This window comes from Pan paniscus, chromosome 22 (assembly GCF_029289425.2).
Source record: "Pan paniscus chromosome 22, NHGRI_mPanPan1-v2.0_pri, whole genome shotgun sequence".
Taxonomy (NCBI): Eukaryota; Metazoa; Chordata; class Mammalia; order Primates; family Hominidae; genus Pan; species Pan paniscus.
The window spans coordinates 37,466,992-37,486,789 of record NC_073271.2 but is presented as its reverse complement, the minus strand read 5'-3'; the positions used below and the strand labels follow the sequence as shown (position 1 = coordinate 37,486,789).

General features: G+C 47.7%; 1 protein-coding gene across 8 annotated transcripts in view; it reads right to left on the bottom strand.

Annotated features, from left to right (window-relative positions):
• The window catches only part of MX2 (MX dynamin like GTPase 2), a 47,659-nt gene that overhangs the window by 3,941 nt on the left and 23,920 nt on the right, over positions 1-19,798 (bottom strand). For all 8 annotated transcript variants that reach the window (XM_003823906.4, XM_063601291.1, XM_055105146.2 and 5 more), the window contains 7 exons: positions 14,815-14,953; positions 9,741-9,939; positions 7,833-7,911; positions 6,505-6,627; positions 6,187-6,328; positions 3,346-3,504; positions 2,125-2,201 (listed from right to left, as the gene is read on the bottom strand). In XM_003823906.4, coding sequence (XP_003823954.1) covers positions 2,125-2,201; positions 3,346-3,504; positions 6,187-6,328; positions 6,505-6,627; positions 7,833-7,911; positions 9,741-9,939; positions 14,815-14,953 — 918 coding nt within the window. The remainder of the gene's footprint in view (positions 1-2,124; positions 2,202-3,345; positions 3,505-6,186; positions 6,329-6,504; positions 6,628-7,832; positions 7,912-9,740; positions 9,940-14,814; positions 14,954-19,798) is intronic.

Genomic DNA, 19,798 nt, shown 5'->3' with positions numbered 1-19,798 from the left:
GCCATCCGCAACCTGAAAGAGAGCCCTCACTGCCACCTGACCATGCCCACACACTGATCTCAGGCTCCCAGCCTCCAGAACCATGAGAAACAAATTTTTATTGTTAATAAGACACATCCAGCCTGTGGGACTTTGTGATAGAAGCTTGAACTAAGACTGTCATGTCCTGACTTTGAGTTTCTTTTTCTTTTTTTTTTTCTTTTTGAGATGGAGTCTCTCTTTGTTGCCCAGGCTGCAGTGCAGTGGCACAATCTTGACTCACTACAACCTCCGCCTCCCAGGTTCAAGTGATTTCTGGCTAATTTTTGTATTTTTAGTAGAGACAAGGGTTTCACCGGGTTGGCCAGGCTGGTCTCGAACTCCTGACGTTAAGGGATCTGCCCGCCTCGGCCTCCCAAAGTGCTAGGATTACAGGCGTGAGCTACCACACCTGGCCTAGGCTTTTGAGCTTCAAATAGACTTTTTAAAACTGAAGGCAGAAGCAGTGGCTTGAGAGTGACAGAGTGAGTTTCAGAGGTGAAGTTTCACAGGTGCTGGTTTGTTTGTTCTTTCTCTTTTTTTTTTCTTTTTCTTTTTTTTTTTTTGAGTATATGTGACAACTGTGAAAGAAAAATAGATTCTTGGGACCCCAAACTTACTATACTAAAGGGAAAGTTAACTGCCTTTCTTTTGTTCCCAAACAGAAGCTGTGATTTCACATGAGCACTTTATCTGATGTAAAATGTAGATTTACTGAGCGCGAGATGAATGCATGATTGACTTTCTCTCCACGCCTTTCTTTTCACATTTAACACATAGATTCACTGAGTGCTGGTCAGAGCCTTACACGAGGGTGACCTCTGCCTCATTGCCTCATTGCCTCAGGTGCCTACCCTCCTTCCTTCTTTCTTCCCCACCTGCTTGCTCTTTCCTTTTTAAATACTGAAGTTCCCCTAAACCCTCTTAGGAAAAGCACAGGTCACAGATAGCACTGGAACTTGTATTTCTTTTTCCCAGGTACATCCTCGACCTGGGCAAAATAAATCTCGGCGCGAGGCAGATCTGCCTCAGTCACTTTCGGTCTACACAACAAAGGACAGTAGACCCTCTGGGAGCAGAAGTGGCCTGTGCCGCACTCCTCAAGATTTGTGACACGGGAGGCAGCAAGCCCCCCAGGCTCTGTTGTGGCTGAGGGCAGTGTGCAGGCCATGGCCTTGGAGAGCCCCGCAGTCCCTGGTGAGGAGCCGGGAGCTGCTGCAAGGCTGTGTCTATCCAAGGGCAGCACAAAAGAGGTGAAGGCCCTTGGTGGATGCCAGAGTTCCCATGGCCCAGAGCAGTTGGGCCTGCAGCCGAGTGCTTCCTGTGTCCCGGCGGGGCTGGGCAGGAGCTCAGGGACCAAGGGGGCCAAGGTCCGGGAAGGACAATGGACATCTTGGTGACTGGGGACCAGGCAGGTCACCCATCCCCATGAGCAGGCACCCGGGACTCAGACACAGCCCCTGAGACAGTGGGCGGGAGTCAGAACTGGGATTTAATTTTCACCAACAGGCCAAAAGGGTGAAAGAAGAAATTAATTTATATGACGGAAAAATCACAGAAATTGTCCTTCTTGCTTGCCTGCACTATGGAATGAGATTTCAATCCAGCAGCCCAGGCCTGGGCAGAAGAGGAATTTTATCTACAGCCCAAGTGCCACATGCCCTCTCTTGCCTTTGCTGAAGGTAACTCGGGGGAAGAGTTGCTAAGTAGAAACCCACAGAGCTACGGCAACATCTTTGAGTCAAACATACCAATTTGGGAGTAGGACTAGTAAACAATGCCGTGCTTTATGCTTGAAAAAGATTCAGCCTACCAGCCAGTCCTCGGTGGAGCCCCACGTCCTGCGTAAGGTCGTGCAGAACAGATGGCAGGGCACGGGCCGCATTTCATTTCTCCTGGGGAGTGAAGCCGCCTCCTGAGCAGAAGCCAGGCAGGCAGGTGCTCCTGGAGTCACCAGCTCCACCAGCCCCGCCAGCCCTGCCAGCCTCGCCAGCCTGCCATTACATCACTGGCCTCATGGTTCCAAATGACAGTGAATATCCAACTTCTCTCAAGGTTAAACAGCCAGTGGTCCAGGTGACTAGCAAGTGAACTCTGGGTGCTTACCTGAACAGTTTGGTTAAGGTTGAAAAATTCGCCAAAATGTTTTTTGGCCACGTTAATGAAAGCTTGCTGGATAATTTCTGACCAAAAAAAAAAAAAAAAGAGAAGAAGAAGAAGAAAACATCAGTAAAATGCAAGCAGAAATAAAACTGGTTAAAGACACAGGGAGGATGACTGATGATACACTGACCCATTCCAGGAGACTGAGTTCCCTAGACCTGCAAACCGCGATAGGAGAGGGTGGGACATCATTCCAGGGACATACAATCCAGCCCTCATGCAGCCTGGGCAGGTCCTGTCCATTTCCCGTGCCTGTGTGCATGTTAGCCTCTGACTATTCCTTACATCAGGGGTCCCCAACTCCCAGGCTGGACCAGTTCCAGTCCGTGTCCGGCAGGAGGTGTGCAGTGAGCTAGTGAGCACTGCTGCCTGAGCCCCACCTCTTTTCAGATCTGCGGTGGCACTAGATTCTCACAGGAGCACAAACCCTGTTGTGAACTGCACATGCGAGGGATCTAGGTTGCGTGTTCCTTATGAGAATCTAATGCCTGACGATCTGTCACTGTCTCCCATCACCCCCAGTGGGACAGTCTAGTTACAGGAAGACAAGCTGAGGGCTCTCACCATAATGAGGATTCTACATTATGGTGAGCTGTGTAATTATTTCATTATATATTACAATGTAATAATAATAGAAATAAAGGGCACAATAAATGCAATGCAGTTGACTCATCCCAGAGCCATCCTTCTTACCCCTCACTGGTCTGTGGAAAAATTGTCTTCCATGAAAGCAGTCTCTGGTGCCATAAAGACTGGGGACCGCTGCCTTACGCGGCTGTGTTGGGGGCTGTGTGTGATACAGATGAAGTACGTGTGCACCCTCTGCCTGCCCCCCAAAGACAAGAGAAACCATCTTCCCCGCCTCCTCCACGTGTTTGAAGGACAGTGATGGAAAGCGCCTATGGCACTCAGTGTGCTTCCCCATCTCCTGGAAACCTCAGTACGAGTTCTCAGGCAGAAGGGCAGAATCTGTAGCTCTGACCAGCTCCCAGGCCTTGCCAGTGCTGCTGGCTCACAGACCACACAGAGTAGCAATCTAGCACACCAGTGAGCGTGTCTGCAGGCTGTGTTTGGTAACTCCATTCCAATCTCTCCCTCCAAGGCACTGGGGTCTATGGAAGGTATGAGAGTGATGGTTTGGGAGTCCTGCTTGAAAGTCCTCACCCATGGCTTTCTGGAGCATGCTAAGGGCGGGCTCCACCAGCTGCTGGATGTACTGATGCACGATGATCTCAAATGTCTTGTAGTTGACAAATCCCAGAAGCTCCTTGCCTCGATACTGCTTTTCATATTTTTCAACTTCTTCGTGGATAATATTTTTAACTGCAACATCAAACAGACCTCCATGGTGAATTCTGATAATTCTGCAGACGTCGTAAAGCTAGCAACAGTTTTTTAAAGTCTTGCTCCCCACTGTACGCAGAGGCAATGTTGCAAAGTGGAGTTTTGTTCACAATGAGAAAAATATTCATGGTCTAATAACAGGAGTTTAAGAAATACTGACTTTTGGGGGAAAAAATCTTATTCTATGAAAATGTGTTTCAATTGAAAGTCATCACCCCAAGAGAGAAGCTATTGTTTCTAACTGGTAGGAAAAAAAAAAAAAAAAAAAAAAACCTGTTTAGAAACTAGGTGTGGTGGCTCACACCTGTAATATCATCACTTTGGGAGGTCAAGGTGGGAGGATCACTTGAGGCCAGGAGTCCGAGACCAGCCTGGGCAACATAACAAGATCCTGTCTCTATAAAAATAAAAAAAAAGATGAGCCAGGCATGGTGGTATGTGCCTTTAGTCCCAGCTATCTGGGAGTGATCACACCACTGTGCTCCAGCCTGGCTGACAGCAAGAGCCTGTCTCTGAAAAACAAAAACAAAACTAAACACAAAAATCTGATCAGTTAAATGAATATGGAAACTTAATCTTGTACCCCTTACCTCCCAAGCATACAGCCACAGTTTACAGTTGGAGGGATCTTTCCACGGAGGTAAACAGTGCTGTTTTCTCCAAGTGCCAGAACAAAAACACAACAGCACACACACAATGAGATGGTTTGGCTCTGTGTCCCCAACCAAATCTCATCTCAAATTGTGTTTGGCTCTGTGTCCCCAACCAAATCTCATCTGAAATTGTGTTTGGCTCTGTGTCCCCAACCAAATCTCATCTCCAATTGTGTTTGGCTCTGTGTCCCCATCCAAATCTCATCTCAAATTGTAATCCCCATGTGTCAAGAGAGCAACCTTGTGGGAGGTGATTAGGTCATGGGGGTGGTTTTTCTCATGCTGCTCTCATGATGGTAAGTGAGTTCTCACAGGATCTGATAGTTTAAAAGTGTTTAGGGGCTGGGAGCAGTGGCTCATGCCTGTAATCCCAGCATTTTGGGAGGCAGAGGAGGGCAGATCACCTGAGGTCAGGAGTTCGAGACCAGCCTGGTCAACGTGGCAAAACCCCATCTCTACTAAAAGTACAAAAATCAGCTGGGTGTGGTGGCACACAACCGTAATCCCAGCTACTTGGAAGACTGAGGCAGGAGAATTGCTTGAACCTGGGAGGCTGAGGTTGCAGTGAGCCGAGATCACACCACTGCACTCCAGCCTGGGCAACAAGAGTGAAACTCCGTCTCAAAATAAATAAATAAATAAAGTGTTTGGCAGCTCTTCCTTGCTCTTTCTCCTGCCACCTTGGAAAGAAGGTGCTTGCTTCTCCTTTGCTTTCTGCTATGATTGTAAGTTTTCTGAGGCCTCCCTAGCCATGTGCAACTGTGAGTCCATTAAACCTCCTTTCTTTATAAATTACCCAGTCTCAGGTAGTTTTTTATAGCTGTGTGAAAATGGACACACACATACACACACACACGCCCTACTGGAACCTGGGCTGGAGCACATGGGAATCAGAACTTTGCCAGGTGAAGCCAGCAGGCTCTTGTCAAACCAAGAATCTCTCTGATCTTGAATTAGGGGCAAAGAGAAGGGGGATTGGGATGAGTGGAATTGTTTGGGTGACCTGGGCACATTTTAGCAGTTAAAAAACTGCTACTTCATCTAGTCTTTACTTATTGCTAAAACCAGATCATCACACCCCAGACCTTCCAGAGGGGGAGATGGTAAACGATTTCATGTGGATTCCCCCCTCCCCTGGTCCCCTGGCACCCATGCTGAGCTCTGTCTCAATGCCACCAAAATAAATAAGTATCCCAGGTCACTTTTTCTACCAAGCTGATGTTTAGCTGCTACTAATGAAGGCTCCGTGCCTGGTGTGTCCACAACAGGCACCATGGCCAGCTGGCAGCTGTGCACTCAATTCAACAGTGGCTGGAGAGCCTTCATGTGGGGCTGGCCCCCAGAGTCATCTGGACCCCTGCTTTGGGCACAGGCTTCCCTCCAGGCACTCAGGATAGCGGCCCTGAGGTACCCTGGGCTGCTCTGCGAATTCCTCAGGTGGGCATGGAATGCCATTTAGCCTCAAAACCAAGAAGCAAGGCCAGGCACAGTGGCTCACATCTATAATCCCAGCACTTTGGGAGGCTGAGGCAGGTGGATTGCTTGAGCCTAGGAGTTCAAGAGCAGCCTGAGCAATGGTGGTGAAAACCTATCTCTACAAAAAAGTACAAAAATTATCTGGGTATGGTGGTTCATGCCTGTGGTCCCAACTACTCAGGAGGCTGAGGTGGGAGGATCACTTGAGCCTGGGAGGTTGAGGCTGCAGTGAGTCATGATTGCGCCACTACACTCCAGCCTGGGCAACAGAGGGAGACCCTGTCTCAACAAAACAAAACAAAATCAAGACACGAGGACATCAGAGGCAGTGGAATTGCCCTGTGTTGAGTTTCTGAGGTCAATGCCCCATATTTCTGGGTTTTGTTCGTTGAGAGACAGTTGCTGATTACCAAGGGTTCCACGGTCTTGGATGGGCGTGTTCCACTCTTGGCACACTTATCATGTGCTGGACGTAGCCTCTGGTCTGGGTAAATACCACCCTGTTTTGCAGGGAGCCCTGCCCAGAACTTACCTTTTTGGGTATTAGTTGCAAGTATGCCTACCCAGTTTTTAAAATCCTCTCTGATTTTGTTGTATAAACGGGTCTCATTCTCCCTTACAACTTCTTCTCCTTCTACTAACTTTTCGATGTCCTGATTAAACATCTTGATTTTCTGAAAATGATATAAAGTCAATAGTCTTTGCGGAAATCATATGAAAGAACTGGGACCGGCATTGCAAGGAGATGTCCACCCGCCCACCTCATCTCATGGGTGAAGAAGGGGAAGGGCAGCTGCGGGGCCACCAGGGAAGGATGCAGTGTCACGTGGAGTCCTGCGGAAATCCTCACCTCAATTAGAAAGAACATCTTGTCGGCCTCCTGGCTGGGGATGTCAGCCCCGCAACGCCGCAGCTCCTCGGTCGCCTTCTGGTGGCTCTCCCTTATTTGTTCTTCTAACAACGGGAGCGATTTCTAAACAAAACAATTGCAAACAATCAAACTGCGGCTTAAGAGATTGGCCAACTGATTTCTTTGGTATATGAGTAGGAGCCCTTTAAAGCATTCAGGAAGATCTGGAATTTTTGACCCACCTGCCCCAGCCTCCCAAAGTGCTGGGATTACATGTGTAGGCCACCTTGACTGGTGGAATCTAATTGTAACAAACTTTCCAGGTAATTCTTGTGTGCCTTAAAGTTGGAGAACCACTGGCTCCTTCTAACCAAATTTTCTTTGAGTATGTGCTTCCTGGCTCAAGTAAGTCATGGCTTTTGTCTGATATACAATTTAGCATGGGCCAAGTCCTAGGATCTGGAATCATCTTTGCTCTAAGGGTACACTTAAATCTTCCCATGTTGCTTGGCCTCATTTGTGAAGGTTTAGGCAAGCACTAAAAATATTCGATTTCTCAATAACCGCCAAACCAAAGTTTTTCTATAATAGATGATGTCATGAGGCCCTTGTCTGTAGTTGTCTGCTTTTGAGAATCCATAAAAATGGACTTATTTCTTACAAGCCAGTTATTTCTTAGAAGTTTGAGGCTAGAAGAAATTTTTTTTTTTTTAGATGGAATTTTGCTGTTGTTGCCCAGGCTGGAGTGCAATGGCATGATCTTGGCTCACCACAACCTCCACCTTCCGAGTTCAAGCGATTCTCCTGCCTCAGCCTCCCCAGTAACTGGGATTACAGGCATGTGCCACCATGGCCAGCTAATTTTGTATTTTTAGTAGAGATGGAGTTTCTCCATGTTGGTCAGGCTGGTCTCGAACTCTTGACCTCAGGTGATCCACTGGCTTTAGCCTCCCAAAGTGCTGGGATTACAGGCATGAGCCACCATGCCTGGCAAGAAAAATTTTTTATACCAGGAAGTATTAACAACATATTGAAAAAAGAAAACTTGCTCTCTCAGTGGTCACTCCTTTTTATATTGCTAAACTGTTTCCTTCTCTTTTTGTCCCCCCTGTTGACCAATTCAAACATTTGTTGTAATACTATGTACTTGTTGCTTCCCCAATTTGGAAGTTCTTCCAGTGAGCCTGTGACAGTGAGTGAGACAATGTTCAGAGGGTACTTGTTTGCTTGTTTGGACAGATCAGTGGGGCATCTTAGCCAACTCCAGACCAAGAGAGTGACTTGGGCATGCTGTATTGATGACTTGTCACCCAGCCCACGTGGCTCACTTGGATGTGCACGATGAGTTCAGTGGTAAGTCTTTCTGCCAGTCGGGGAACCGTGGCTGACCCCTCCTCCAGGAGAACTCTGAAATGAGACAGACATTCATGCATTCAGGAAGGACTTGTGTACCATCTTGCTAGTACCGGACTTTGTGCGTGGTAGGTGAGCCCAGCTCCCCGGGGCAACACGTGCCATCAGAAAAGCCAAGTGGTGCATGAGAAAGACACTTGCCACCAGCCTGCACCCAGGCAACCGTGGGCCAGGAAGCTTCCTTCCCTCCTCCCTTTCTATCATCCCCACAAACTCATGAGGTAGGTCATCTTAGCTACAGGAAAACAAACCCAGCCTCATGGAGATTAAGTGAGTTGCCCAGATTAGTATTTTATTTCTCATCACAAAAGTATATACGGTGCTTACTAAGTGCCAGGCACCAATCTAAGGGCTTTATAAATATTAACACATTTAGTCATTTAACAACCCACTTTAGAGCAAGAAAGGCTGAGACACAGAAAGGTTAAGCAGCTTGCTGCATTTGCTCGCTGCAGCCACACAGCAGGCAGCGTGGCTGCAGCATGTTTGCCAACAGCAGGAATTTAGGATGAAGCACACAGGATTATTCCCCAGCACTGCCAGTGCCTCTTACTGCAAGGGCCGGCTCCCAGCAAGCAGGCATGCAAGGATTTCAGATTTCCCAAAGACCTTGAGAAGCGGTTTGCAAAGGGAGGTCCCTGGACTGGCAACATCAGCCTCAACCAGGAGGAACCTGTTAGAAGCAGGAAGTCTTGGGCACCTCCCCAGGCCTCAGGGCAGAGCAGGACAGAGCTAGCACAATTTTAAGGAACTCTCCAGAGAGTCTGCTGCTCACTCAGCATGGAGAACCATGGGCCTGATTATTTTGAAATCTTCTCCCAGCTCAAGGAGGAGAGTTTTCTTCTCCTCATGTCCTCCAGTGCTATTGAAAACAGTATGTTTCATCCACTCAGAGCAGGAGCAGAGAGGAAGAAAGAAGGAACCGGGTGGTGTTTACTGAGTGCTGGCTGTTGGCGCTCAAGACCTTTGTGTATGTCGTGTTATGTAATCCTAACCACAATCTTGTGAGGCAGTAGGAGGATCCCCTGGAGAAGATGGGAAAGCCAAAATTCAGAGAAGGTGGCCCATATTGTAAGATCACATAGTTAGCAAGCCGTAGACCTACTCGGCCCAAATTCACTGTTTTCCCATTAGCTCTCCTTCAAGCAGGAGTGACCTCTGTGCTCCTGGATCATTCAGGAACAACAAGTTCCAGAACGAAGGGGAAAGGTGCTCCATTCAATGGGAACAATCCCAGCGTCCTACAAACTACAGAGTCTCTATAGGATAATTTCTATTTAATAAAGCCAGTTATTATTAAATTTCTATTTAATAAAAACAAGTGATATGCTGGCAAATGACTGTGGGCACTGGAGGCTCTAAAAACACGGAGAGTTCCATCGAGTAGGTTTTCCTGTGTGCCGTTTACGGTGGTACACACGGGTTTCTGGAAGTTAGGTGCTCTGTGTTCAGTCCTGTTCACACTCACTATTTGTTTGACCTCATTATTCTTATCCATGGAAATGGGAGAAACTTCACCTGCCTTATGTATCTCTTAATATAAGGACTCAAATCAGAAAGGAAGTGAAAACATTTTGGGAAACCAAAGAGTTCTACGCTTTATGTCATGACACATTCCAGTTTTTAATCAGCACCATCATTAGAATCTAAGAAACAATAATTTATCTAAATAAGCCAAGAAATCTAGCACAAAAATCAGGTGAGGCTAGGTTATACTACCTTGTGTAATTTGTGCATACACTTTGGTCATGATCTGGGCCAACTCTTGCAGATGGGCTGGCTTTCATGGAGTCTAATTCCAGGGCTTTCCTGAAGAGTCTCACCTGAAATATGGATGTGTTTGAAAGAATGTAATTTCTTTCTTGGTTGCCTCTGCCAAGCTCAGCCTGTTTGTGATCTCCTGCTGGCCCCGGCACTTCACGATCATGTAGCCCTTCTTGAGGGGGTACGTGAGGTTCCGCACCACATTCATGACGCTTTTCTCAGTGCCCCTGTCCATTAGATCTGGTTTGGTCAGGATACCTGTGAGATGGTTAAAGAGGGGAAATGGAAAGGTCAGTGATCCCCTCAAACAGGTTTGACTCCTACTGGACTATGGGCTCCTTTTTTGGCCAACAAGGTCTTCTGCAGTCTTGATCCTCCAGTGCCTCATTCCATCCTCATTCCCTCATTGCCCCTCTTCTTTGCATTTCTATTGGCTCGCTATCTCACCCTCTCACTCAGTTCATTCAGTGTCCTGGATAGTTGACTTAACAAATATTTCTTGGATGCCTACTGGGTGCCCAGCACTAAGGCAGCATGCATGGTTAGAATGGACTGGCTCCATGCACCGTGTTTCCAAGAATGCCTTGTTCCCTACTGAGGGGAGTCCCTCTCTAGTGTCTCCTGAACAGACTCACTCTGCTCCCTCTTGTGGGCACTTCCTCTGATCTCCTCCTTCCCACTTTCCTCTCCCCCTCCTCTGTCCCCACTCCTTCCTGCTTGCACTGGATTGAAAACTTTGAATTCCAAGTGCTCTTTTTTGTTTACGTTGCTTGAGTGTCAAATTGCCACTGCATTTCTTGTTTGTGTACGTTGAAAAGCACTTTTCTTTCTTCCTTCTTTCCTTCCTTCCTTGCTTCCTTCCTTCCTTCCTTCTTTCCTTCCTCCCTTCCTTTCTCTCTCTCTCTCTTTCTTTTTTGAGATGGAGTCTCACTCTGTTGCCCAGGCTGGAGTGCAGTGGCTCACTTCAACCTCCGCCTCCCCGGTTCAAGCGATTCTCCTGCCTCAGCCTCCTGAGTAGCGGGGACTACAGGCGTGTGCTACCACGCCCAGCTAATTTTTGTATTTTTAGTAGAGATGAGGTTTCACCATGTTGGCCAGGCTGGTCTCAAACTCCTGACCTCATGATCCACCCACCTCAGCCTCCCAAAGTGTTGGGATTACAGGCATGAGCCACCGTGCCTGGCCTTATCTTCCGCTATTTTGTCCTTCGTTTTAATTTGTGGGTAAGTCTGGCTATCTGGTCTACTATTCTTGAACCTCTCTTTCCAGATAAATTAATCTAGTAATATACAAGAAATAAAGAAGAATGGATATTGATAAGGGCTATGCAGAGAGTTAACATAAAGTGATGTGCTGGCAAATGACTGTGGGCAGAGGTGCGTGATGTAGTCTCAAGTTGGGTGGACAGGGAGGGCCTCTCTCAGAAGGCAACATTTGGACTGACATCTGAATGAAGGGAGGAGTCAGCCTAGTGGGGATGGAGAAGGAGCACTCCAGACCCTGGTTGAGAGGGAGCAGGGATGGCAGAGCCATATTGGAGGGTCATGAGCAAGGCAGAGGGCGGTAGGAACTGAGATCAGAGAGGCAGGCAGGGCCAGGTCACCTGGGGCTCTGCTTTCTAGATAAAGGAGTCCGGGGTTTATATGCATGTGAGATGGCAGCAGGAGAGAATGTAAACAGAGAGGGGTGTGACCCGATTGACATGTCTGGAGGCCAGTGGAGAGGGCACTGCCATGGGCAAGGTGAGTGCTCAAACAGCAGGAGAATGTTTGAGCAGTCCAGGCAGGAGACCATGGTGGCTTGGTCTAGGCAGTGACAGTGGGGATGGAGAGCAGTGGATGGATTTGGCACCCGTTTTGGAGGCAGAGTCACCAGGACTTCAGATGCATTAGACTTGGAGGCAAGGGGAGGGAGGACTCAAGTGGGACTCTTTGATTTGGCTTTAGAACTGGGTGGGTGGATGGGTTCTGTGAATGAGGTGGGGAAGCCTTGGAGAGGAGGAGAATCAGGATGGAGTACGAAACCAAAAGTTCTGTTTTGGTCACGTTTAACTGGAGACATTGGCCAGACAGCCAAATGGAGTTGTCCAGTTAAGCAAGGTCAAGGTTAGAGATACAGATTTGGGAGTCACTGGCATGTAGATGGGATTACAAACCACAGCCGGATAAGATCACTTAATGTGATGATGCGTTGATAGAAGGAGAGCCCAGAACCAAGTTTTCCATACTTAGAGGCCTGAGAATTGAAGAGGCATGGAGACAAGGAGTCTAAGAATGTGACTTCCAGCTGGCCAGTGACGGAAGCGACCCGAGAGAGAGAATGGTGAAGGAAGGAGGGAGGTTCAGGAAGGAGGGAGGTTCAGGAAGCAGGGAGTGGGCAACTGGGGTGACTGCTGCTGAGAAAGGAGAGGCAAGGACAGAGACGTGACCATGTGCTCCTCAGTGCAGAGGGTGTGGGTGACCTCAAGAGGAGCAGTCTCTGTCTTAAGAGGGCACAGGAGCTCGGCTGAAGCCAAGGGAGTAGACAATGTCCATTTAGCAATGGACAGGTGGGGAACCAGCTTAGTGAGGGCCTGAAAATATTGACCCACTGTTCTTTTTGAAACTTGATATTCTCTAAGCCACTGTTATAATCAAATTTGCTCTATTCTCATCCTTTGGAAGTATTGTGTAGTCATTCAATTTTCTTTTTTTTTCTTTTCTTTCTTTTTTTTTTTTCGCTTTTTTGAGACAGAATCTCACTCTGTCACCAGGCTGGAGTGCAGTGGTGCAATCTCGGCTCACTGCAAACTTCGTCTCAGGTTCAAGCGATTCTCGTGCCTCAGCCTCCCAAGTAGCTAGGATTACAGGCCCGTGCCACCACGCCCGGCTAATTTTTTGTATTTTTAGTAGAGACAGGGTTTCATCGTGTTGGCCAGGGTGGTCTCGAACTCCTGACCTCAGGTGATCCACCCGCCTTGGCCCCCCAAAGTGCTGGGATTGCAGGCATGAGCCAACATGCCCGGCCTCAATTTCCTTTTTAAAAGAATTGTAAAATACACGTAACTCAAGTCTGCAAGGGAATAATTCAACTCATAAAAATAGGATGCTCCCCCCTGCTCTGTCTTTAGCTACCTTGTTTTTTAAAAAAAATATTTCTTTACAAAAATGGTAATAAAGTGTACACAAAGTGAATTTTCCTATTTTAGCCAGTTTATAGTTCGCTGTAATTAAGTACATTTACCTTGTTGTGTAACCATCACTACCGTCCATCTCCAGAACTTTTTCATCTTCCCAAACTAAAGCTCTTCACCCATTGAACAACAATTTCCCACTTCCCCACCCTCCAGTCTTGGGCAACCACCATTCTACTTTGTCTGTATGAGTCCGACTACTCTAGGGACCTCAAATAAGGTAGAATCACCCAGTGTTTGTCCTTTTCTTACTGGAATTTCACTTAGCATAATGTCCTTGAAGTTCACTCATGTTGTTGTGTGCTTCAGAATTTCCCTCCTTTTTGAGGCTAAATAATATTGTTTTACGTATATGCCACGTTTTATTTATCCATCCAACCATCTGTAAACGCTTGGGCTGCTCCCACCTTTGGGCTATTGTGGATAATGCTGCTATGGACATGGGTGTGTTTCTCTTTTAAGCCTAGCACACTTTTCTCTATTTCTATACTTGACCTAGAATGCATAGAAAATTTGCATTTCTGTGGGATGGATCTGGAGGCCATTATCCTTAGTAAACTAACCCAGGAACAGAAAACCAAATGCCACATGTTCTCACTTATAAGCGGGAGCTAGGGATGAGAACACATGAACACGTAGAGGGGAACGACAGACACTAGGGTCTGTCAGAAGGTGGAGGAGGGAGAGGATCAGAAAAAATAAATAATAGGTACTAGGCTTGATACCTGGGTGATGAAATCATCTGTGCAACAAACCCCCATGATACAAGTTTACCTATGTAACAAACCTGCACATCCTGCACATGTACCCCTGAACCTAAAACAAAAGTTAACAATAAAATAAAATATCCCAAGTTAAAAAAAAAAAAAGAAAAAGAAAACGTGCATTTATTTTACAATATTGTTTTGGGCTATACTAAGAGCAGAACGTGTATATCCCATGACTATTGATTGACTGAATTTATAATAATAATAGCTGGCTGGGAGCTGTGGTTCACACCTGTAATCCCAGCACTTTGAGAGGCTGAGGCGGGTGGATCACCTGAGATTGGGAGTTTGACCCCTGCCTGGCCAACACAGTGAAACCCCGTCTCTACTGAAAATACAAAAATTAGCCAGGCGTGATGGCATGCGCATGTAGTCTCAGCTACTTGGGAGGCTGAGGCAGGAGAATTGAATCCAGGAGGCAGAGGTTACAGTGAGCCTAGATCATGCCACTGCACTTCAGCCTGGGGGATAGAGCGAAACTCTGTCTCAAAAAAAGAAAAAAAGCTAATATTTATTGATAACTGTTGATTATCTGAGTTTATGGCGATGAGAGGACCAGAAAACTGACTATTAAAAAGCAGTACTAAGTTTCCTTGGAGATGTTAATATTCAAATAGATCCTTTTTTTTTTAGAAAACTTTTTTCCTTTCCTTTCTTTTCTTCAGTGTTAACTTTGTTGACATGCTCAGGTCCATCTACTGGGCAGATGATATTACCTATTTCAGTCCTCAATAAGCCATTCCTAAGGAACAAGCACAATAGCACTTGTATTCAGTGCAGGACACACTGGCATATGATACGTTCCAGGATCTTCCAAAGACGTGCGGCATCCCTCCCTCCCTTCCCATGCCCTGGATGCCCTAGAAGCTTGGTTCTTTTTTTTTTTTTTTTTGAGATGGAGTCTTGCTCTGTCGCCCAGGCTGGAGTGCAGTGGCATGATCTCGGCTCACTGCAAGCTCCGCCTCCTGGGTTCACGCCATTCTCCTGCCTCAGCCTCCCGAGTAGCTGGGACTACAGGCACCAGCCATCACGCCCGACTAATTTTTTTGTATTTTTAGTGGAGACGAGGTTTCACCGGATTAGCCAGGATGGTCTCAATCTCCTGACCTCGTGATCCGCCCGTCTTGGCCTCCCAAAGTGCTGGGATTACAGGCTTGAGCCACCGCACCCGGCCACTTGGTTCTTTCCTCTTACCGATGGTCCTGTCCCCTTCCGGGTCCACCTCATGGGCCATGCTCAGCGCCTCCGTGGTGGCAATGTCCACGTTACAGGGAACCACCACCAAGTTGATCGTCTGCTGCCTCTGGATGTACCTCTTGATGAGAGCCTTGATCTGATGCCAAAGAATCACACAAAGAAAGAGCACACGTCTCACTTCTGGTCACCCAGCAGCACGGCCAGGCAGGCAGGCATGATGGCGCAAAGGCAACATTGTCCCACAGCGTGACTCTGGGCTTTGCTGGGCCGAGCCCCGTCCTGGGAACGCCTGCCCCGGCGGCCCTGCCCTGGTCTCTGATGACCTCCCACTTGTCCTTCAAAGCCCATGGCTGGCGTGTCTTCTTTCCTGAAGACCCCCTGATTCCTGCAACCAAGTACAACCCCTCCCTCCCCTCTAGATCTCGCCCGAGATGCCTTGGAGATCCTGCCTTCTATTGGAGTGACTTGTGTGTATGTTGTATCTGACTCAGAAGCCCAGAGATGCCTTTGCGGCCAGCGGTGACATCTTCTCTGTCCTGGTGTCCCCATGCAGAGTCCAGCACGGAGCCCAGGCAGCAGGTGCTCAGCGAGCAATGCCTGCTCCCCACACAGTTCCCCAGAGGCAGGGACCTCAGATGCTTCCCATGGAGAATATCTCCACGTGTTTATTTCTAATATTAGTGACTTTTTACCTGCGATTTGTTCTTGGAAGGGGTCTAGTTCAATCAAATAAGAGAAATCTAATAAAATTTATTAGAATGTGTAGGCAAAATGGAGATGTAGGCAACATATGCCTTAAAATGCCAACTTTTAATATTATTTTTCTCAACAACAATACAAACAGACAAGGAAAAAGCTGGCACCTTGGGACATAGTTCCTTATATTTTGGGACAATTTACATATAGTTGTGCTCAGACAATGCCCCATATAATTATTTTAAGTTGTGCACAGAAGACAGAAAACTGCACAGCCAAAAATGAGCCATTCTGTGTCCCATTAGCCCGAGCTGACAACACAGAAGAAATTGAGCATTGGAGTCAAATAAAATCATCAAATACAAACAGGCCCAATGAAGCCTTGGCCAGGAGAAAACTTAACTGGCTAAAGTTATAAGCAATCTTAATTTTTATGTATGTATATATGTATGTATGTATGTATGTATGTATGTATGTATGTACTTACTGAGACACGGTCTTGCTCTGCTGCTCAGGCTGGAGTGCAGTGGTACAATCACGGCTCACCCCAATCTTAAACTCCTGGACTCAAGTGTTTTTCCCACTTCAGCCTCCCGAGTAGCTGGGACTACAGGCATGCACCACCATGCCTGGTTAATTTTTTAATTTTTAATTTTTGTAGAGACAGGGTCTTGCTACCTTGCCCAGGTTGGTCTTGAACTCCTGGCCTCAAGTAATCTGCTCACCTCGGCCTCCCGAAGTGCTGGGATTACAGGCATGAGCCACAGCACCTGGCCTTAAGCAACCTTTCTGAACAAGTTTTGTTTTTTTTTTGACTTTATTTTCTGCTTTACTAATCATTGAATAATAGATGTTATACTTCTGAACAAGTTTTAACGTTGATCGTCCTATAGTTGAAAACTCTCTTCTTGCTTGTGTGCTTATTCCCTTTGCTACACCCATGGGGCTGTCCTGCTGATGTCTGCAGGCAAACAGACCACACAGCCCAGGGTTCTCCAGCTCTCCTTCCAGCACTGTTGACAATTCAGAAGGATGACTCTGCCATGGGGGCCATCCTAGGCATTGTAAGCTGTCCAGCAGACTCTGTGGCCTTTACCCACTGGATACCAGTAGCATCCAAACCACTAGCAAACCCTACCCCTTACCTGAGTTATGACAAGCAAAAAGATGTCCCGACATTGCCAGTGTCCCCTGGGGGTACAAAAGCTTTGGGCTGGGAATCACCGTATTTAATGCACACTCACTCATGTGCATTCATGTAGGATATCAGAGAGTGAAAATGCTCCCCAGAACAGTTTGCCTGGAGAGGGGGTGACCATAAAGAGCACGTTATGTGCATGCAGCAAACATTAGCAGTGCCCACCAGGTGTGGGGCCCATCCTGGGGTTCAGAGACTCGGCATTGAGCATACGCCCCCAGAGCCTTACAGCCCAGGAGGGAAGACAGGCAATAAACACAATGGAGACATATCAGGGAGGGCAAGTGGAATCGAAAGGGCCAGGCACGGGGAACAGTGTGTCAGGCAAGGCAGCCCAGGTAGGGCAGCCCTGCAGCAGAAACCCGCGAGGAATGAAGGATGCCCTCTGCGGAGAGCCATGCGGGCAGAGCACTGGGCAGTGGGAAGCGTGCGTGCACACGCAAGAGTCCAGGCAAAAGTGGGCCAGAGGGACCAAGGGCCGCAGAACCCGGATGTGGTAGGGTGGAGCGAGGGGCCAAGGCGCAGTGACAGGAAATGTGGTCCATGAAGTAGGGGGATTGGATCACATGGGACCTTGGAATTTTACACTGATTGACATGGGAGCCGCTGGGGAACTTTAAGGATGATAGCATCTGACTTGTGCCTTAAATCACAAGAGCTGTGTGGGAAACATTCTTGGGATGGGTGCTGCCGGGAAGGGCAGAGGCAGAGAAACCCAGCAGGAGGCCGGCAGAGGCGGTAACCTAGGTCCACGATAGCAGCAGCTTGGGTGAGGGTGCTGGTGGAAGTGGGAGGAGACGTGGGCCTGGGTGTGTTATTTGGAGCAGAGCCAGCAGACTTTGTAGGTGGACTGGATGTGTCGTGTGAGAGGAGGAGAAAAGGGAGGGCTGACCCCAGTGGTCATGGCCTGAGCCACTGGGAGGGTGGAGGTGCCACTGTCTGAGATGGGGATGTCCATGGGGCCAGCAGATACTGGGGGGAAGATCGGGTGTTGCTTGGACCCACTGAGTTTGTGTACTGATTAGATGCTCAAAGGGCACTGGTGAATCAGCAGCTGGAGATAGGAGCCTGGATTTCAGGGGACAGAGCTGGGCTTGAAATAATGATTTAGGAATCGCTGAAGTGGTATTTACAGTCATGAGACTGGACTGTAGTCCAGGGACATAGCAGGGAGAGTTTTCAATGGGAAGAATGGATCTCTAGGGCATTGCAACATTTGGAGGTCAGCGAAGTGAGGAAGAATTCACTTAAGGAGAGACCAACAGGAGGGAGAGAAAGAACCAGGGTCAATGTGCCCAGATGCCAGCGAAGAAGACTTTCAAGAAGGAGAAAGTGATCAACTGCATTTGAAAACTAACACATTTGGTGGGTGAACACTGCCAAGCACTTGTTGCTGGGAAAGTGGAGCCATACAATGAGGCCGTGAATACAGAAAGACCTTTCACAGGGACAGTCTGGGGAGACAAATCGGCCAAGAATAGAGCCCACCCCCTTCCTTATGAGCATTAATCAGCTTTCACATGGAGGAGAGGCATGAATCTTTCAAATGAAAGACACATGTGTTCTTGCTGGAGGAGCTAAGATTCCCATGACTTCTCAGGAAGACGAGGAGGGGAGGAAGACAGGGTACACATGACCAGCAGTCTGACCTTGGCAGTGCCTTTGGAAATCAAAGACAATGAAGAATCTGAGAAGAGACACAAAAATACGAAGGGAAAGCGTGGTGGGACTCCAGAAAGGCACACGATTGTGTGTAGGAAGCTTTGACTCTATGACTAAGCTTGTCCAACCTGCCTTATTTTGTTGTTGTTGTTGTTCTGTTTTGTTTTAGGTTTTTAGCAGCCTGAAGCCATGGTTTTTGGTTTCTGTCTTTAGTAGTAAGTGGAAAAGTGGGATGAGGAAGGGGCTTTACTGGCCCAACCAGAAACAGAAACTAAGAACCTGTGACTGTATTCTCTCCTTCGGACACTCCTGGACATCCTGGGGAGTTCAGGCTCCTGAGCCAAGCAAGGGCTGAAGTTCCAGGAACGTGGAGGAGGATGTTCCTTCACAAGCCCAGGAACGTGGAGGACAATGTCAAAGAATCGAGGAATTCCCAACAGTGGCTTCCTGGTGCTCAGACAGGCCACCTGGAGGCCTCAGCCAGGTTGGGTAGGGCAGGGCCCTGGGGCTCCAGGGAGCCTGTGGGACCTGGAGGCCCCGATCTGCAGGAGAGAGGTCTAGGACAGACTACAGGGGGCCAAGGAGGGTGGGAAGGTGATGGAGAAGGAGATGTTTGGGGATGGATTCCCAGACTGGTCTTGATCTGAATTCTCCCTCTGCCATAACAGTTCTTACTCCCTACTCCTTCACACTCCCAGCCTCTCACAGCCACAATGACCGTTTTCATTGCTCCTCTAAACTCCTGTGACCCTGTTCTCTCATGCAGTTTGCTCTAAGAAAACATAAATTTTTTTCTCTCTTGAAGGCAGCACTTATCCCTGAGAAGGCTCAGATGTGGAGAGAGTGTGCACGGGCAAACCTCCTTTTATTGTGCTTCGCTTTATTGTGCTTTGCAGATTTTTTTTTTTTTTTTTGAGATGGAGTATTACTCTGTCACCCAGGCTGTAGTGCAGTGGCGCGATCTCAGCTCACTGCAAGCTCTGCCTCCCGGGTTCGAGTGATTCTCCTGCCTCAGCCTCCTGGGATTACAGGCACAAACTCCTGACCTCAGGTGATCTACCCGCCTTGGCCTCTCAAAGTGCTGGGATTACAGGTGTGAGCCACTGTGCCCAGCCCTTATCTTTATTTTTATTTCTTTTTTTTTTTTTTTAACAAATCAAAGGTTTGTGGCAGCTCTGAGTTGACCAAGCCTATTGGTGCCATTTTTCGCAACAGCATATATTCACTTTCTGCCTCTGTGTCTGGTAATTTTTGTGCTATTTCCAACTTTTTCATTATTATTCTATCTGTTATGGTGATGTGTGATTATCAATTTTGGATGTTTTTATTATAATTGTTTTGGGGTGCTATGGAGCAGGCCCATATAAGATAGATAACTTAATAAATGTTGCCTGTGTTATGACGGCTCCCCAGCCTCTCTCCCTC